General features: G+C 31.0%; 1 protein-coding gene across 1 annotated transcript; it reads left to right on the top strand.

Annotated features, from left to right (window-relative positions):
* The first annotated feature begins 9,411 nt into the window (after positions 1-9,411).
* On the top strand, positions 9,412-10,209 carry LOC120201845 (major pollen allergen Bet v 1-A-like). Its single transcript, XM_039202380.1, has 2 exons — positions 9,412-9,662; positions 9,750-10,209. The coding sequence occupies exons 1-2, from the start codon at positions 9,482-9,484 to the stop codon at positions 10,046-10,048; spliced, it is 480 nt and encodes a 159-aa protein (XP_039058311.1). The 5' UTR covers positions 9,412-9,481; the 3' UTR covers positions 10,049-10,209.
* The last annotated feature ends 4,056 nt before the right edge of the window (positions 10,210-14,265 follow it).

A 14,265-nucleotide genomic window follows, 5' to 3' on the forward strand; every position in this document is an offset into this window, starting at 1 on the left:
CGATTGAGCTGTGGGAAGATCTGACAACTTAAGATGCTATTTATAGGCTCATCTTCAAGTTTGGGAACTTTATTTATTTCAATTTTTAATTGCATTTATTTCCAATATTGTTGCTCTTATTTTTCATTGAATTTCTCTTGGTCAAAAATGGCACCCCAGTATTTCTTAGTAAATGGGCCCATTCATGACTTATTTTATTTTAATCTCTTCTTCTTCTTCTTTGTACAAAGACAAAGCAATTAAAAAAGAACTAGTGCCTCATGGCTCCTCCATGGGCATCCTCTTTTAGCAATTTTAATATTTAATTGGATCTATATCCAATATAGTTATTAGTTTTCTTTCTCGAATTTTTATATAATTGATTATAGTTATTTGATCAAATTAGATATTTTTCAATTTTCCGTTTTATCAAGAAAATAAATGCCTTAAAAGAATTTATGATGGTTATATCTTTTTCTTCTAATGCATCTCTTTAAAATTTAAATATTTGATCTATTATTAAATAGTACGTAATTCATCCACTAGTCAAAGAACTCAACTGAGAATGCTAAACTTGAATCTAGTCATGAAAAGTGGTGTTAAACTATGTAAAGTGATATATAAATTTTGATGAATTTATATTATATTTTTAATATTTTTAGAGAACAAAACGAATACTTTGTTCAACCGACCATATATATTTTCTGTAAAGAAACACACTTTAGTTGTCATAAGTGGGAAAAGGAAAATATATTATAATATAATTATAATTACAGTCAAATTCTTTGGGAGGAATTGGACTATATCTAGAACCAAATTCTTTTCAAATTATTAAATTTTCAAATTCGTTTAAAGTTTATTTGACTTCAAATATTTTGTTTCATATGAGCATTCTAGAAAACGATATATCACGGGATTAACTATCTAATACATATTATCAAGTGCTTTATTTATATTTTTTATTCAAACAAAAAAGCTTGATCTTATGGATCCGATATCGAAATATTATCTTCAAGTTTAAAATATGTTGTCTGTCCCATAAATAAAATTAAAATTTAATTTTTATAATGAAAAGAAATAATTTCAAAATAATTTTATAATTATCATTATTTTTAAAAATAAAACATTTAAATTAATGTTAATTTTGTTTTCTATATTTTTATATAAAATTTTATAAAAAATATTTTAAAAAAGTTTGAATATCAACTAATACCATAATTTATAAGATGATTCTTGTCCATAACATCGGTCCAGGACGGACGGACTCATCGTCGAAGATAAGGTTATTTCCACAACCCTAAAGAGAAGTCCCCATTTAAATTAACATATACATCCAATATACATTTTAAGCTCACATTTTTAACATAGATGTAGACACTCGTTTTTTCCCGAGTTTTAATTGTTTATTATTATTATTTTTATTTTTATCATTTTCAGGTTACAACAAAAGGCTCAAATACAATCCAAAGATCAGGCCCAACATTACAAGATTAAAAGCCCGAATTACAAACAGACCAGGACCCAGCTAATGGCCCAAAGACTAACGCTTACAAGTCTACCAGGAAACCAACCCACTACAATGGAAAACTCGGTTCAGATGACCCAAACCCGATTAGGGTTTTATCTCAGCTCCAACCCTCTCCAATCTCCAACTGTTGGATTTGGACCCATCCAACAATCTAAATTGCCCAAAAATTTAGGGGTTTAACCTTAAATATTAATAACCTCTTCCACCACCACCCAGAAGATCTGGACCGTTCGATCACGCGCGTGTGGTCTACGCGCCCACAGTTAAGCTCCCCACCTCTTGTCTCCTTGTTGCGTGAGCTGCCGTCGTCATCAACAATCGCCAAATCCAACCCAAATCAGTCAAAGATGTACCAAATCCAAAATCCATTTAAAAAATACCTAAATCCCACCAAATTTTGGATATTCACTAAGGAAATCATTCCACTATTACAAGACCTCATAATTTTCATTAGAAAATCATCTTAAATCAAGCATGCAACCAGAAAAGATTGACAGGTTTGAAGGGAGAGAGATCTGAAAACAGTGGAGAACTGAAATGAGAGGGGTTTTCGAAAAAGAAAAGAAAAAACATAAACCGAAGAAAAAAGAAAAAGGGAACAAAAATGCTTACCCTTTTGCAAGACACGACCATCTTACCTCACCGGGAGAAGGAAACCGAAGGTAAAACCCCTCTATATTAGATCTATATGTTTACCTTAGATTTTAGATTTTTAAAAGGGGGTTTCGTTTGGGTTAAGGTGTGGAGTGACTAGGTTTGTTTTCGACTGAGGGGACAATAGTTGAGGGTTGGGGCTCTGATTCGGTATGGTCATCGTATTCGGCGTCGATTGAGGGCGGTTGGAGTTCACTTTATCTCTTCTCTCGGCGATTTGGAGAGGGGAGAGTTTATACAGTTTTCACTCTCTTTAAAATGAAAAAGGAGAAATGAAATAATGAGGAGGATGACCGATTGTTTTTGCTTGGATTTTGGCCATATATGTCATGTGTGGAACGACGTCGTTCCAGGGAGAGGTAAACACGCGTTTTGGCGTTTGGGTTAACTCCGTTCGGGGCCCTTTGTACTTTGTAACCACTCATTTTAGTCATTAAATATAATTTATGCATGTTTGATTTTGATCTTTGAATTATATTATGCTTTCGTTTTAGTCACCATGTGCTTGTTAGTTACTTTTGGGATAAACACTTATTTCGATTGATAATTTTTTATTTAATGCATTTTAGTCCCTACTGATTTTTGTCATGTGCAATGGTTTAATCTCTGATTTTAGCTGACACTTTATGTTTCAGTTCGTTTTAACCCTTTGCTTCTACCTATGTAAATGTATGTTTTTTTAGTTTTATCCTTTATTTTTTTGTAATACTCATTCTAGTCCTTTTTTTTGTTTCGAATATGAAATCTCATGGTTCATCACATAATTTAATTTTATTATTTTGTCTTCTTTATGATTTAGTACTTTGTTTATTTATTTTATTTCTAATTTAATCTTTGTTATTATTTCTAGAATAATTTAATTAATTGTTTAATTTAATTTTGTACCTTTTTTTGTAATATGAATAATAATATATGTTTTAGTACTATTATAAATTTGAATAAATTTTACATATTTATTCAATACTTCTTAACCTTGTATGTTTACATAATGTTCACCTTTATGATTTTATTCTATCTTATTTATTTTAATTTGATTTATGAGATGTTCTTTTGGTAATATTATGTGTATCTCTTATATTTGATATATTTTTAGTGGTTTATTCGAACATTTTTTTAGAACATTGGTTATAGAATGGGCATGAAAAGCATTACTATATAGAAATGGCGTGATTCATAGTGACATTCGAACGAAATGTGAACTCGAAATAAATCGAGTTTATTTTGTAAAATTGCTAATTAATTTGTTTTTATTTTAATTCAGATAATACAATGCATGTTTCTTTAAATAGTAATTTATTTTATGCAAATGTTGATATTCAATTTATATTCGATTTGCATTTTTTATAAATTGAGGAGGGAATATTCTTTTTAGTCAAGAAATAGAAGAGACAATATTCCCGTCGTAGGATGTGCAAATCTCGATATTTCTTTTCGAATTAAAGGATTTCCCCTAATAAATAATTCGAATCAAATTAATAAAACTTGAATAAATGGATTATATTCTAACTTTCTATTCAATTTATAATTTTCACCACTGCGGCAATATATAACCCACTAGGCACCAATTTTGGGCGCTGTGAGGGTGCTTATCATTCCCCTGCGTAATCGACTCTAAAACCTAAAATGAATCTTTGATAAGTGTAGACCAATTTCTTGTCTTAAAAATGTTTTTTTCTTAAAATTGTTTTAAATGATGTTTTTAGGTATTCGACCTACCTAGACCAAAGGTCGATGACAAGCAACTCCGATTCAAAATAATTCAAAATCCTAATTTTTCAAATAAAATCATAATTGTTTTTAAAATAAAAAAATAAAAAATGGTTATGACAATAGATTTGAGTTGCTAAAAATGATCGTCCTAAAACTAAAACATGTCAAAATCAATTTGTAATCTAGAACTACAAAGTCGGCGATAAAAAATAATTTTGTATCAATGGATATACTAATGTCCTATGGCTAAATTTAAAGTCAGTTTCTTAAGGTAAAAATATCATTTGTCATATTAATTATGACTAGGTCCATTAATAATCTTATATTTAAACACACTAAAGTTAGAGGGACTAAACGACAATTAAACCAAAAAATACAAAGCACAAACATAAATAGGTAAATTATGAAAACGGTACCTACACATGACCATTATGCAGAAACACGCGTAATTTAGGGGACCTAAGCGCAATTTCCCCTTAACTTGTTATATATATACAATCTTTTGTTTTTTTTTTTCATTTACAACTGGTCTCTTAAAAGAAATTTCATTTTTCTGTCGTTTTCCCATCGATCAGCCCACTGTCGGCCGCCATAATTCGCCCCTGGCTGCCGTCCAGTCGCTGCAGACGATGGCCGGAGCTCCGAAACCTACCCAGAAATAACCTAAAACACTCTCCTAAACCTAGATCTATGATTTAAACTACCTAAAATGGCCCTAAACAACCCCAAAAATCCCCCCGACTGTTCTGCTTTTCTGACCGTCGCGAAGACAAACCGACCGTACGGTTCGACTTCCCACTTCAAGTATGGATCTACTTTATCTCTTTGTTTTGTTACATGCTAGGTTTTGGTTGTGCTTGGTTACTCTTTGTCTGTTTTTCAAAAATTGTAAAAACATAAAAGGGTAAATTTTATGCTTCGGCCCTTTTTTTTACTTTTATTGCTTTTTTCTGGAAAAAAATCGAGAGAGAGACATTTTTACATTTTCGTTCGGGATTTTATAAGCCCGTTTTTACAGATTTTCTCTGATTTTTCTGATATGAAATCATTATAAAAAATGATATTTCTTGTGTTAGGGTTGCTTGTGTGTTGATTTGTGTTTCTTACATGGCAGGGGCTCAGTTGGTGGCAGTAATGGTAGCAGACGACTGGTGGAGATGGGTGGCGGTAGAGGCTCGATCTAGACCGTTGGATGGGTCCAGATCCGACGGTTCTCATGAGAGGTGACGCTAAAGGGTTATGAAACATAATGATGACTAATCTAGGCTGTTGGATCTCTCCCAGATTCAACGGCTGGGATGATGCGTCACCAAGAGAAGGGAAGAGAGCTTAGGGTGAAAACCCTAACGGGTTTGGGTCTCATCTGGGCCGGGTTGTTGGGCTCCAGGTCTGATGGGTTGGGTCAGATGACCCTTTGTAATTGGGGCCAAATTGGGTTTTGTAAAGGCCTACAATAATAAAAACAAAATTAATTAATAATAATAATAATAATAGCGGGACGAAAATGAATGACGACATTTTGAAATTCTAATATACTAAAATGTTACTGATGCTTTATAGAATATCAATACTAATTTTAATGGTAGTATTGATACCTCTTACTATAGTACTAATATTACCCTTATCTTTTTGAAATCTTAAAATTCCAATGTACCAAAATGGTAACGACACTCTTCACAATACTGATACTTCTTTTAATAGTAGTGTCTTTACTACTCAGAAAAATATTGATACTCAAGATTTCCAACGATTATATTTTTTTATTTAATGCAAGTAATGCCGACACTTCACCCTACAATATTGATACTCTAGGCATCTAGACAACATTTATTGCGGGAAAACTTTATCCAAAGGCTCTATTAACTCCCAAAACTACTAAGCCTCATATGAAGACAAGAGAACAAAAAGAAAGTCATTGCATCAAATTTGAGCCAAACCAAGTCAATTTTTATTCATATTCTCTGCTTTAAAAGAATTCTTGTGTATTCATTAGTATTCATTTTCTTCAAGTGCTCAATTTTTTGTTGAATTGTGCAAACACGGTTACAATAAGGGACTTTCAAAGTTTTTTATTTTTAATTTCTTCTTGATAAGAGTTTTACACTTAAGACTTTAACGTATAAGTCTTAAGTGGATTGTAAGGTTACACGTTGTCTTGAAAGGTTATAATAAATTAGTGATTTGTTGAAATCCTTTGTGTGAAAGTTGAGGTAGTGGATGTAGACTTTTTTAAGGAAGTTGAATCACTCTAAAATTGTTGTGTCAATTTTTCTACCACTTGCAAAAAGCTTCCATCAATTTTTTAATTTTTAATTCACCTCTCTTACTGTTTGATTTGATCGATTGACTTAACAATTGGTATCAGAGCCTTACTTATTGGAAGATTTAACCACCTCTTGAGAAGATCCTAAAAGAGTTCAATCACCATTCAATTCACTCATGGCCTTCACATCAGGTTTTAATATTGTTAGTGATTCTCAACCCATCAACAAGTCTCCATATTTTAGTGGAGTCAATTATGTCTATTAGAAGAATATGATGAAACTCTTCATTCAAGCAAGTGATTTTGGAGCATGAAGTATTATGATGAGCGGGCATTCTACTCCAACTATAGAAATCTAGGAGTAAAGTGAAAAAGAAAATATGTCCTAGCTTAATGCTTTAATTCTTCATGCCATCATGATTATTGAGTTATTAGTCGCTTAAATATTAATTATCATCTTAATCAAGGTTGATTTATGGTTTCTATTGCTACTAGAATTAAAAAAAAAACTCAAAAAAAACTTTGAATCAGTCGATTTAAATCTTCGTATTTTAGATTACAGTTGACTTCATTACTTTGTGTTATAAATCAATGCAAACCAACACCAATCTTACTGTGCTATCATACTTTCCTCCTTGTTCAGAATCATTTGTATCATCCCTACTTGGAGTTGAAGCCTTAAATTTAATGATATATTTGCATGTCCTTAACATAAATTTATCAAAAATCACCATACATTAATAAAAAATATTACCAATCGTACAACAGATCATGATATTTTATTAGTCAACTTTTGTTTCACGAATTATAAGTAACAAGACCCTTTCTAATTACCCATTTAGATCTAAATCCAAATAAAGTTTTGTTAAGATGGAGTAACAATTATTGTTTGACATAAAATTTTGCATTCTTATGTTGATAATCATCAATATAGAATAAATATGGTACAATACTTATATGATAGATCTTTCTTTAAAAAGATAAGTAGCATAAATGGATATAGAAGAAGAATAATGTGAGTGGCATTATATTCATCTATTCCATCCACATAGAGCGTTTTCTTGTGTTTGTCTTTGACATGCATGTGAGGTTTAAGATAATATTAATAATAATTTTTTTACAGTTATGGGATTTGATGATAATACATATGAAATTCAAGTCGAACTAACAATGTTCTTGTACCGTAATTACAATGTTTTCGTAAGAGAAGAAGTAAGGTTTGGATATATTTTCCCAGTCCTTATTCGATAAAAAATAAGGATAGAAAAGAGAGGAAACTTTACAAATACTACAAAATTGCTTCATTTATAATTCACATTATTCAACATCTAATCTACAAAAATATCTTACCAAATGTAAAAAATTTGTATGCAAGGATAGCTTGAAAACATAGGGAGAAGGATCCGAAGATATTGTTTATGACCAAAAGAATTTTAGAGATTTAGTGGCTATAACAATTATAAAGCACGTATATAGTTTTTGGGTTAAACAGAAAAATTCATACATATTTAAGCAATTAAGATAAAAGTATATGTAAAAAACTGTAAAAATTAATTGTTTAGAATTACATAAAACTTTGAAAAATAACTTAAATAAGACTGTTCATAATGTCTTTGGTCATGTGATATATAGATATGCTGTTAAACTGTACTATTATTAAAAAAATAACATCAATTTAAATTATTAAAATTGAAAAATGATAATAATTATACAGTTATTTTAAAGTGAAATTTATTTTTTAATATAATCGTCAAATTTTAATTTTATTTATGGGACAGACGATAGATTCTGAATTTGATGATAAAATTACGATAAAATCCGAATTTTTTGTTTGGATATAAAATATAAATTAGCTAGTCAATCTGGTGCTGTATCGTTTTCGAGAATGGAATTCTAAGCCTCATATGAAACAGAATATTTAAAGTCAAATAAAGTTTATAGAATTTGAAAATGATGTAATAACTTGATAAATAATATAAGTATGTATTAAATATTATCCATTAAAATTACGCTTGCAGCAGCCTACTTGCTTTCTAGATATAGTCCAATCCTTCCCAAAGAATTTTTCTGTATTTATACTATTATAAATTAAGTCATGAACGGGCAGCCTTCTTGACTTTCTAGATATTAAATTAAACATTATCTATTCAAATTACGTTTGCAGCAGCCTACTTGGTTTCTAGATATAGTCCAATCCTTCCCAAATAATTTTTCTGTATTTATACTATTATGTTTTTACTTTATTTTTCTTTTCCCACTTATGAGTTATGACTACTACTTTGTAAACCAAATATGTCTATAATTAAAATTAATTAAAAATATATATAAACAGAATAAATCTAGATTTAGTCCAAAATAGATGTATGTTAGTAGAACCTCTCAAATAATTTATATGATTAAAGAGTATTCTTTTCTGTAGAGGTCATGTGTTCAAACAACGTCTGTAGGTGTGTACATATTATTTAGTGATAAAAAAATTCTCAACAAATTCTAACATGTAATCATCAAAATTTATATATCACTTTACATAGTTTAACAACACTTTTCAAACATTAGACATGGCTTAATATCAAGTCATAAATGGAGGTTCATGAACTAGATTATTTAATATCTAACAACACTTTTCAAACATTACATATGGAAACTGCTCTCAATCTAACGTTAGGGGCAACCTACTATGATACCTTCCATTTACCCCATTACATATGGGAATAAGTGTCAACTAATTACTTTTCAAACATTAGACATGACTTGATATCAAATCATAAATGGAGGTTCATGAACTAGATTATTTAATATCTAAAATGGGTAACTAGTTGGTGATTCAAGTTTAGCCATTTCAGTTGAGTTCTTTGACTAGTTGGTGAATTACTTAATATTTAATAGCAGATCAAATATTTAAATTCTAAAGAGATACATTAGAAGAAAAAGAAATTAATCATCTTAAATTCTTATAAAGCATTTATTTTCTTGATAAAAAGGAAAAAATGTCTAATTTGATAAAATAACTATAATCAATTATATAAATATTCGAAGAAAACTGATTGCAATATTGGATATAAATCCAATTAAAAAATTGAAATAAATGAAGTCACGAACGGGCCCATTTACTTAGAAATAATACTGGGATGCCATTTTTGACCAATAGAAATTCAATGAAAAATAATAGAAACAGTATTGCACATAAATCCAATTAAAAATTGAAATAGATAAAGTTCCCAAGCTTGAAGATGAGCCTATAAAGAGCATCTTAAGTTGTGATATATTCCCACAACTCAATCGTCCATCTTGTCTCTTCTTATTAGCTCGAAAAAAGTACCCTCGAAACTCCCAATTAATTTAGAAGAATGGGTGTTGTGAGTTATGAGTTTGAGACTACCTCTCCAATCTCCCCAGCCAGGCTTTTCAAAGCCGTCACTGTTGAAGCCGACAAGCTTTTCCCCAAGGCTGCCCCTCATGTAGTCAAGAGCGTTGAACTCCAGGGTAACGGTGGCGCTGGCACCCTCGTCAAGATCAACTTTGCTGAAGGTTACTTGTTTCATTCTCACTTTCTTTCTACTTTCATTTTTGGAATTATTTGGAGGTGAATAAACTTAACTTTATTTGCATATACAGGCTTTCCCTTCCAATATGTGAAGCAACATGTTGATGCAGTTGATGAAGCCAATTTGTCCTACAGTTACAGTGTGATCGAAGGTGGGCCTTTGGGAGCCAAGCTTGAGAAAATCTCTTTCGACAACAAGTTGGTGGCAGCTGCAGGTGAAGGGACCCTTGTCAAGAGCTCAATGAAGTTTTTCACCATTGGTGATTCCACTTTCACTGAGGATGAAATTAAGGAACAAATTCAAAGAATGGATGGAGTTTACAAGGCTGTTGAAGCTTACCTCTTGGCTAACCCCGCTGTCTGCAACTAAGACCCTCATGTTTCCTTTTTCGTCTTAAAACAAATACTGTCTTTTGCTTATTCCAATAAGAGTGACACGGTATGGTCACCGGGATTTCATCATCCTTATTTCCATTACAGTCAAACAGTTTTGAGTTGTATCGTCTTTCATCAAATAAAATAAACACATAAAATTGCAAAAAGAATTGGGTTCTACCTGCCTACAATGTTCAGATATAAATTGAAAAAAAAAACATTTTCTTCTTGAAATCTTTTGCATTAAAATAGGACTGTTTCACTCCAAATCCCTTTTGCTTCCTAGGCATGAACCTAAAGTGGCGACAGACCCAGTCCATAACTACATTCATACTATATTAGCAGAAATATGTACAGACTCAAGTGTATGAAAATAATAGTCCATAACTATGTTCATACTATATTAGCAGAAATATGTACAGACTCAAGTGCATGAAAATAATAAGTCCATAACTATATCGATAGTACGTGGAATACTCAACACATGTTACAAAATTATATCTTTATACATACATATTTCTCTATTTTTATGGTATGTTTTCCTCTACTTTTTGACACATTTTCGATAGTTTGATCATTTTTTTTATTTATCATTTTTATTAAGGTTGAGTTCTATATCACCACAACTGATCAAGATGACACTTATTTGTTATTATGATGATCTTCTTTACTTTGAATCTTCGGATTGAATTGGATACGCGATTTACTTCAGTGAATAGTTTTCTCACGTCGCGACTCTTTGAACATTTAAGAATTAAAACCCTTAGTTTTAAATTCAACAATTTAATCTATCTATTATTATGATTTAAATTTATGAATTTAGGAAAGTAATAGGATGTTGTAGGCATCAACCCACACTCATTTCTACACTAACATAGAGATGAAGATCAAATATGCACACATTTCATCCTCTATGTGGGGGATTCACCATCACTTTAGAAGATGTTTCACTCCAATTAAGACTCTCAAGTGATGGAAGCATTATCACCGATATGAGCTCTGATAATTGGGTTGCTTTGTGCTACAATTATCTTGAAAAAGTACTAAATGGGTTTAACAATAGTTCAATCTCATTAACGTGGCGACAACATAATTTTAAAGTTTTTGAAAAGTATTTTTTTCGAAGATGAGACACAAATATTCACATGTGCTTTTATTTTACAAACCATAAAATGGACTCTGATTCTCGACAAATCTCACAACTAAGAGCATACCATAAGATTAACTAATCCAATCCCTAATTAATCAAACCTGAAACTAACTCAAACTCAAATGTTTCAAACTTGAAATTATATTTTAAAAATTTGATCCTTAAACCAAAATTAATCAAGAAACCATAATCCTAATTACTACATCAACACTCACCACCAGCATTTGGGACCACTTCCACCTCATCCGTCATTGCTAAGTTAGCCACATCATCGGGGATCACCGATCCTCCGTCTAAAGATTTTCTATCTCGCGCGCGCGCACATGCACTTCCTCCACGCCACCTTGACCATTTGTGCCATTTTGAGAAGGTAGAAACTAAAGAATTTTTTGTGGCTTTTGTGAGAGAGGCTTATATTTTATGATAAGTCTAAATCTAGGATTTAGGTTAAAAGGGGGTTAGAAATTGGGGAAATTTACGGTTGCTCTGTCACTGATCAAAGGTGGCCGCTATTGTCACATGGTGGATGGCACGACGCAGCACCCAAAAGTTTCTGGCTTTTTGACTAAAAAGTCATTGTATAAATAAAATATTATATGTCAGTCACCATTTCTCTAATATGACTCCATTTAAATTCTGAGAGGAGGCGCATTATGTGAAATGTATTTTAGGAGGAAAGCGCGGTTGGTATGAAGCATCTTAGTCGAAAATTGATGACACCCGATAAAATCGTCGATACCCCTGGAAAGTACATCCTCATGGACACGCCTTACCAAGGTTTTTCTGACAACCCTGGAAAACGCATCCAATGTGGCGCGCCTTCCCATTCATGTCCCAATTTGCCTATATAAATCCCTTTTCCCAACTCACATAAATTACACATAAATATCTCTTCTTCCTATCTATTTTCAATCTAGTAAGATATTATTGTTTCTATAATTTATTTTTTATTTATTAAAATTTGTATTATTTAAGTAATTAATTATTTTATTTTAGTATTTATTATTTGATTATTTAATTATAAACTTATTTAGTTAATATTTATTAATTACAGTTAAAAAATGGAAGGTGTATTGTTACGATTGGATGCTGATCATATTCCGAGTCATTTTGTCGATACGGTAAGAATAAAAAACTATATTCTTTTTAAATTTATGAATATTATGAAATTGATAATATATTATTTAAATTATTATAATTCATTTATTTGGATTTATTTAAATAATTTTGAAATAATAGTTCAAATTGTAATGGTTAAATTTTATTTGTTAGGAAAATGATCATATATTAAATTTTTTATCTTGATTTGTTTTTCCTCTTAATTGGTTTTTTCCTCTTATTTTGTTTTGTTATTTATTATTTATATAAAGTAAGTTTTTGTATGATGTTTAATGTCTTTTTGCGAACAAGGACAAACAAGACATAATAATTTGGATAGACTCGTTTTATAGGACCGCTTCCTAATGCCTATATATATGTGTGCGAGGTGAAAGCTAATTTTAATATATTCAGGCAAGTTGTTTAGCTAGGATGACTACTATTCAGGAAAATTTTTTTTATTGCAAATATTTAAGCATGTCTTTCAACAACAAAAAATTCACTCGAGGAGTTGAAGCTTAAAATAGAAAGAAATGTTAAACTCAGGAGGAAAAGAAGAATCATTTTTCTATATTGCAGATTACCAATATCATTTAAGATGTTTCTTCTAAGCGATGATGTCAACCTTTGTGGTATGATTGAGACATACTACTCTCATTCTGTATCTCATGTGGATTTGTTTGTAGAGTTTGAGGATGTTGATGATGATGCTTCGAGTTCGACTACCTAACAAATTAAGTAGAACGAGTTTGGGAACACAGAGATAGATTATGAACACTCGGAAGCATGGTTCAAATGCAATTGGGCATCGTAATATCATTAAGAAAAGTCTGTTTTAGGTGTATGTGTATGCTTTTATTTACTTTTTTAGGTGTATGTGTATGCTTTTATTTATTGTTTAAGGTATGTGAAAGATGTGTGATATTTCTGGTTCGTTGGTTTGGTATGATTCATGTCATGTTTAATAGTTTGTTGTTTAATGTAATATTTATGGTTTGTTGTTTTTATAGTTCACGTCTATAACAAATCTCATATTGAATTTAATTAGTCCTACTAAGAACAAAATTCATTACAGTATTGCTTTCACGATTCCAGAAACAATAAAAGCAACCTCTAAACGTGTCATCACATGGGCAATAGTTGAGATACTCATGCTTCTACAGTGGAAAAGTTCTTTTTGCTTCATCATTATATGCATTGGGTTTAGGCTGGAGAACACTTGATATCCTTCTTGCAACCTCTCTTTTATGTGAAACAATCGTATGCCTAAAGCATAAGTTGCTTCGATGACACCCATGGTAGAGAATTGCTTCAAGATATGATAATCAACTTCAATATTGGCACAATATTTGGAAAAACACTGAACTATACCTTCCCTAAACAATGCATCTAGATTTTTTGAAACATAAATCTTTCGTATGAGCAGTCATTCAGAACGATCCAAAGGTTTCAAGACATACCGATGAAGTTGAACATTTGCAAATATGAATATGTAATTTGATGCCAAGCAAAACTCCCAGCAAGTTAAACGAAGGTAGAGAAAGTCCTCAATAGAATTAGAAGTAACGCAACATAAAATATCAGCTAATATATCATTTTAGAGATAAAATAATGAATATTTAGCTGCCATTGAAAATGATGGAAAAGTCCATGAAAATGATAGATAACATAATAAAAAAAATACACGGAAGGCAAAGTACTGAGGATCCGTTTCTTCATCTCTCATATATATAGTGACTGACGCTAGATAAGATAAAATCTGAAGAAAATGAAATACACATTTCAATGGAAGCACTTTCCTCATTTTTAGAGAATCTCTGCCATAGTGTTTTCATTATTATTCAGAGAATCTCTATCATGTCATAGTATTTCATCCTATCCAAAATAAAAGGTGTATTGCAGGGGAAACATTTTTCATTATTATTCAGAGAATCTCTGCCATGTCATAGTGTTCCATCCCATTT

Source organism: Hibiscus syriacus, unplaced genomic scaffold, assembly GCF_006381635.1.
Source record: "Hibiscus syriacus cultivar Baekdansim isolate YM2019G1 unplaced genomic scaffold, ASM638163v2 tig00008013_pilon, whole genome shotgun sequence".
NCBI classification, from domain to species: Eukaryota; Viridiplantae; Streptophyta; class Magnoliopsida; order Malvales; family Malvaceae; genus Hibiscus; species Hibiscus syriacus.

Bases quoted from the DNA above. Each gene is read 5' to 3' on its own strand.
- LOC120201845 (XM_039202380.1), top strand. From the start codon at position 9,482: ATGGGTGTTGTGAGTTATGAGTTTGAGACTACCTCTCCAATCTCCCCA. The intron at 9,663-9,749 runs GTTACTTGTTTC...TTGCATATACAG, and splicing joins CAAGATCAACTTTGCTGAAG to GCTTTCCCTTCCAATATGTG.